The sequence below is a fragment of the Alnus glutinosa genome, chromosome 8, assembly GCF_958979055.1.
Source record: "Alnus glutinosa chromosome 8, dhAlnGlut1.1, whole genome shotgun sequence".
In the NCBI taxonomy this organism is placed as follows: domain Eukaryota; kingdom Viridiplantae; phylum Streptophyta; class Magnoliopsida; order Fagales; family Betulaceae; genus Alnus; species Alnus glutinosa.
In genome coordinates this window covers 19072803-19078802 of record NC_084893.1, presented here as the reverse complement: position 1 = coordinate 19078802, position 6000 = coordinate 19072803, and the positions used below count along the sequence as shown (strand labels likewise).

General features: G+C 35.6%; 1 protein-coding gene across 1 annotated transcript; it reads left to right on the top strand.

Moving 5' to 3' along the window:
- The first annotated feature begins 3704 nt into the window (after positions 1–3704).
- LOC133875735 (UDP-glycosyltransferase 88B1-like) lies at positions 3705–5275 on the top strand. Its single transcript, XM_062313956.1, has one exon. It carries the CDS (start codon positions 3730–3732, stop codon positions 5149–5151), a length of 1422 nt encoding a protein of 473 aa, XP_062169940.1. The 5' UTR covers positions 3705–3729; the 3' UTR covers positions 5152–5275.
- The last annotated feature ends 725 nt before the right edge of the window (positions 5276–6000 follow it).

Genomic DNA, 6000 nt, shown 5'->3' with positions numbered 1-6000 from the left:
ATTGGTCTTTCCTATTGGAAAATATCTCTTTAGAAATTCTTGTTGCAATTGAGCCCAAGAAATAATAGAATTTGGTGCTAATTAAGGAATGAAACCAATGTTTGGCTCTTTCCTTGAGGGGGAAGGGAAAGAGACGCATCCTTAGAGCGTCCTCGGTGAACCTGCTCAATTTAATGGTAGAACAGATTGTTAGGAATTCACCGAGAAAGTCATGAAGATTTTCAGTACTAAGTCCTAGAAAAGATGGTAAACTCTATATAGTGCTAGGCTTAATCTCATAGTGGGCTGCCGTAACATCCGGCAGCCTGAGACATGTGAGAGAAGTGTACGTGGTAGGGAGATAGTGATCTCTCAAAGCCATATAGTTATTCTCATCTATAGTCTTAGTGAGACGTTCTTCTAGCAAATTAGAGTTCTTTTCGGATCTAAGTTGTCTAAGAGTGCGTTCAATGTCAAGGTCACAAGAATTTAAAGGCAATGATGAGGAACGGTGATTCAGCATAAAACAATAGAAAATAAAGATTAAAAAAAAAAAAAAAAAAAAAGAACGAAAAGCTCACAAACGGCCCATAAGAATGCTGGAATTTAGTTGCTACAGATGCTATATTAAGGCAAATCAGTGCTAATGCACTTGATCGCACGGCAAAGTGCGCTCGATCGTAGACCGCTAGATGCGTTGAGTGAGAAAAACTGAGAGGAAAAAAAAGAAAAAAACTAAAAGCAAAATTAGAAACTAAAGTTAAGAGTAAAAAGAAACAGGAAAAAAAGAATTAAGCTAGATTTAATCTTTAAAACTTAATAATGCAATCATTAAGCAATTGACGACAACAACGCCAAAAATTGATGTGGTGTTTTTAAGCAAAAATATATCAATAATAAATAAACCACTCACAATAGAACGAATCTTTGTAGGACAAGGCTATAAAGAAGGTATCGAACTTCAAGGACTGTAGGGGTGTTGTTATTAAGTTTATGAAGATTAAAAATTACTAAAAAAAAGATTTGTTGGTTTTGATTTTAACTAAAGTGCATAAAATAAATGTAAAAGATAATTAAAATGTAAGAGAGAGAGAGAGAGAGAGAGAGAGAGAGAGAATAGAGTATTGACTTCACTGCTATCCGCACATCAATGGTTAATCATATTTAATTAGAGAAATTCATTATATGCATGTTATAAATAAACAATAAATTAGCTTTAAAGAACAAGTATAATTCATCTTTAGTTGGCACAGATCGTCCACTTAACAACTAAAATGTGGTACAACCCATCTTCCCTATGTATAGATTAACTACGTCTTTAATATGATACATACAATCAATGGAATAGATAACTTATCTTCGGTTGGTACGGATCGTCTACCTAATTTACACTAAACTAGAGTGTAGTACGATTCGTCTTTCCTAGGTATGGCCTATCTAATACTCTTGATCATATGTCAATTGAACCCGTTGTATAATCATCATTCTCACAAACACAAAAAATAAGAATGATTTGAGTTCAATAGAGGTAAAAAGTTTTATAATACAAGAGAAGAATTCTACCAATATTGATTATGCATTGAAGAACAATTGCATTAAAAGATTAAGAACAATATCAAATTGTAGCAATTCTCATAATTATACAACTAACATACATAAATTTAAATTCTCTGAATTAAAATACAATCAAACCATTGTACTTGGGTAGGATTACATCAATACCCTACGAAGGTTTTTAGCCGCTCATGACATTGCTGCAATGGCCTCCTACCATCGTTACTTCTCTTCAACTCTTCAAGCCTTCAAGAAGTATTTCTCTGAATTTGTTATAGGTAGCAGTACGTCTTTATTCAATGTTTAGATGCCTATTTATAGAAATTAGAAGAGGGCTAAAAGCCCTAGAAATCCTAGAAAAATCGGAACTTAGTCTTTTAGTCCAAGAAGGAGACTAAAAATTCAATCCAAGTAGGAAAATGATCACAAATTCGTCCATATTTGCAGTCTTTTATTTCGGGGTAATTTTGTTATAGTAACGTCCGAATTAGGAAAAACCTATTTTTGACATATTTGTTTAATTTTTTATTAGCTTTCCAACGCCACCAATTTGATCGTAATCTGATACATGAGTAGAAAGTTATGATTAAAATACAGAGACATGCTCATTCCGGATTCTTTCCAATAAAAACAGATTTTACCGACTTCTCTTTCTTAAATTTAAAATTGATTTAGAATTGAATCTTTTCAAAAGTTAGTTTGCCGACTTCGTTATAATATTGGAATTTGATGGATTTTCTTCCAAAATCTGTAAAAACACAAGAAAACACAAACACAAAAACAATACAAAATATTAAAATATAACAAAATTAAGTGATTAACATGTATGAATTAAGGAGCTTGAATATGCAATATTCAACACTTATCAAATTCATATATCAAATGGGTAGTGCTAAATTTGGAATAGGTTCGGGCAGCTCATTGAAGACACGAATGAAAGGTTGTTAAGCTTGCAATCGGCTGAGGTCCAGCATACTCGTCGAAAGGAAAATGAAGCTGCGCATTGTCTAGCTAAATTTGCTTTGTCAACCTCTCCTGATAAAGTCTGGATGAAGGCATGTCCTCCTATTCAGCATATTGTTCTTGCGAAGCAAGAAACTCTCATTCTCTGAGTTTAATAACATTCATTTTTCTCCAAATTTTTTCTTCTTTTTTTTTTTAAAAAAGGTAGGGCTAACCCACCTAAATATATATTTAGATACATTTTTTAGCGGCATCGTCCAAATGGCTATACCCTTTTGATTTTTTTATTTTTATTTTTTTTTTCACTTTCTAAAAAAGTACCCTAAGATTAAATATATTATTAGAGTGTTTTTAGGAGGTCTCTACATGAAAAATTATAATTTTTTATGCGTGTATTTTAGAGAAGGGGAAACTAAATATATATATATATATATATATATATATATATATATATATATATATATATATATATATATATATATATATATATATATATATATATATATATATATATAAAAAGAGAAAAGAAGAAGAAGAAGAAGAAGAAGAAGAATAAAAAGTAGTTATCCCAAGTGAGAGAGACATTATATATTATGAATTAGGAGTGGGAAGAGAGACCATTTTAATTTACATAAAGTAATAATTTTTATATGTGTATTTTTTTTTTTTTTTTTGACATGTCCACACAAGATGGGGGATTCGAACTAGTGACCTCCGCTTTATGAGGTGTAGTCTCCAACCGATTGAGTTATCCCTTATCAAATATGTATTTTGGGAATGAGATAACTAAACAAAGAAAAATAAATAATTTAAGTAAGAAATACATTATTTTAAATTAGAAGGGCAAATTACTGTCTATTTAAGTTTGGTCCAGAAAAGTCAAATCCAATTAGTCTAAGAATTTGTGACAAAATGAAAAGTCGGTAGATTTATTTATTTTTACATCATCTCCCTTTCACTCCATTATTGCTCACATCAACCACACTACATATCGTTCAACCACCACCGGGGTTTTTTATTTTCAAAAAAATTAAATAAATAAATAAATTGGACGGTGAGTATTTAGTACAACACCAAATACTAGCTATAAGATAATTTATTTATTTATTTATTATTATTATCTTTTTAAAAAAAAAAAAAAAATAAGAACGGTGAGTATTTAGTACAGCTATAAGATAAATTTTCTTCCTTGAACCTCTCCCTCTCACACACAAATCTGAAGCAGAAGCAGCTATGGAGGAGGAGGCTATAGTTCTGTACCCAACACCAGCAATTGGCCACCTGATCTCCATGGTAGAGCTTGCCAAACTAATACTCACCCACCAGCCTTCACTCACCGTACACATACTCATTGCCCCGCAACCTTACAACGCTGGTTCCACCGCTCCGTACATATCCGCCGTCTCTTCTACCACCCCCTCCATCACCTTTCACAATCTCCCCAACGTTACTCTCCCTCCCACCTCCTCTCCCAACCATGAAACGCTTACCTTTGAGCTCCTCCGCCTCAACAACCCAAATCTCCATCAATCTCTCCTGTCCATCTCCAAAAGCTACACCGTCCGCGCGCTCATCATGGACTTCTTTTGCTCTCATGCTCTCTCCGTTGCAGCCAACCTCAGCATTCCTGGATACTATTTTTTCACTTCCGGTGCCGGCTGTCTCGCTTACTTCCTGTATCTCCCCACCATGCACAGAAACTCAACAAAAAGCTTTAAAGACCTTAACACCCTTCTTGACATTCCTGGCATACCCCCCATACCATCCTCGGATTCACCGAAACCATTACTTGACCGTAACGATGACGCCTACAAATGCTTTCTCGACTGCTCGTTTAGCATGGCTAAATCTGCAGGAATAATTGTCAACACTTATGAATCGCTGGAGCCAAGAGTTATCAAAGCAATATCAGATGGGCTATGCGTCCCCGACGGTCCAACACCGCCTATTTTCTGCATAGGACCACTCATAGCTAGTAGTAATGAAAGAGATGAGGCCGCGCCGGGGTGCTTAAGGTGGCTCGACTTGCAACCGAGCCAAAGCGTAGTGTTTTTATGTTTTGGAAGCTTGGGGTTGTTCTCGATGGAACAGTTGAAGGAGATATTAATAGGGTTGGAAAGGAGTGGCTTAAGGTTCTTGTGGGTGGTGCGCAATCCGCCGACTCAGGAGCATAGCTTGGCCGTCACGGCCCAACCTGAGCCGGACTTGGATCTGTTGCTTCCGGAGGGTTTCTTGGAACGGACAAAAGAGAGAGGCCTGGTAGTGAAGTCTTGGGCTCCACAGGTGGCCGTGTTGAACCACGAATCGGTCGGTGGGTTTGTGACACATTGCGGGTGGAACTCGGTGCTGGAAGCGTTGAGTGCGGGGGTGCCGATGGTCGCATGGCCGCTGTATGCTGGGCAAAGGTTGAATAGGGTGATACTGGTGGAAGAAATAAGAATTGCTTTGCAAATGAAGGAGTCTAAGAATGGGTTTGTGAATGCAGCCGAGGTGGAGAAGCGAATTAGAGAGTTGATGGACTCGGAGGAAGGTCGGTCGATCAGGGAGAGAATCTTGTCTATGAAAAATGAAGCCAAGGCTGCTCTCAGTGATCAGAGTGGATCGTCGTCTCGGATGGCATTAGACAAACTCCGTCAGTCGTGGAAGCAGTACTGATGGATCTATTGCAGTACCATAATATATAAATATATGTAAGCACTTTTTTATTATTATGTTTTTCCTTTTCGATATGTTTAGCAACTTTGAGAAATTAAGATCCGAGTATATATAATAAACATAACAGATTTACAAGGAAAAAGGAAACAATTAAATGACTTTTGACAAATAAAAAATTAACCTATAAAAAGAAGTACAATAATTTCTCCTTAGCTGTTAGCTTGGTTCACACTCTACTGAAATTTGAGAAAAATAAATTATAGTTATCTTAAGGAAATGATTATTCATTTTTGAAGAAACTCAATATTGTAATTGAGAACAATTACACGGTTTGCACATGGTAAGTAGCTTATTCCGTAATCAAGCAAGAAATTTAGTTGGTTTATATATATAAATATACAAGCAAGAAATTTAGTTGGTACACACACACACACACACACGTGTGTGTAGTACTTTTCTTGCACTAACTCTTGCACAATTATAACAACTTTTTTTTTAAGATCAACCATTGAATATTTAAGGCTCACATGTAGGAAAATAAATCCACTGATTGATCATAAAAAAAATTAGTTAGAATTGTATAAAAATTATATAAGAATCGTGTAAGAATCATTACAAAAAGCGTTGACCCCAAATGAGGGGTAGTTCACGTGGGATTTGGCTTAAAACTACAGTACAGATGCTGTAAATTTAAGGAACGGCTCAGATTGTTTCAAAATCCTTATAATCAAAACGTGATCATTTAAAACTCAAAGTTGTCTGCTTGTGGTTTCCTGTCTGACGCCGTTTAAGGGTAGTGTGTCTTGCTTCTCCACATCTATGGAAACTTGGTTCTTGGAGCAAGTCCAA

What these genes read in the sequence shown, in the direction of transcription:
- LOC133875735 (XM_062313956.1), top strand. Translation starts at nt 3,730, where the DNA reads ATGGAGGAGGAGGCTATAGTTCTGTACCCAACACCAGCAATTGGCCAC.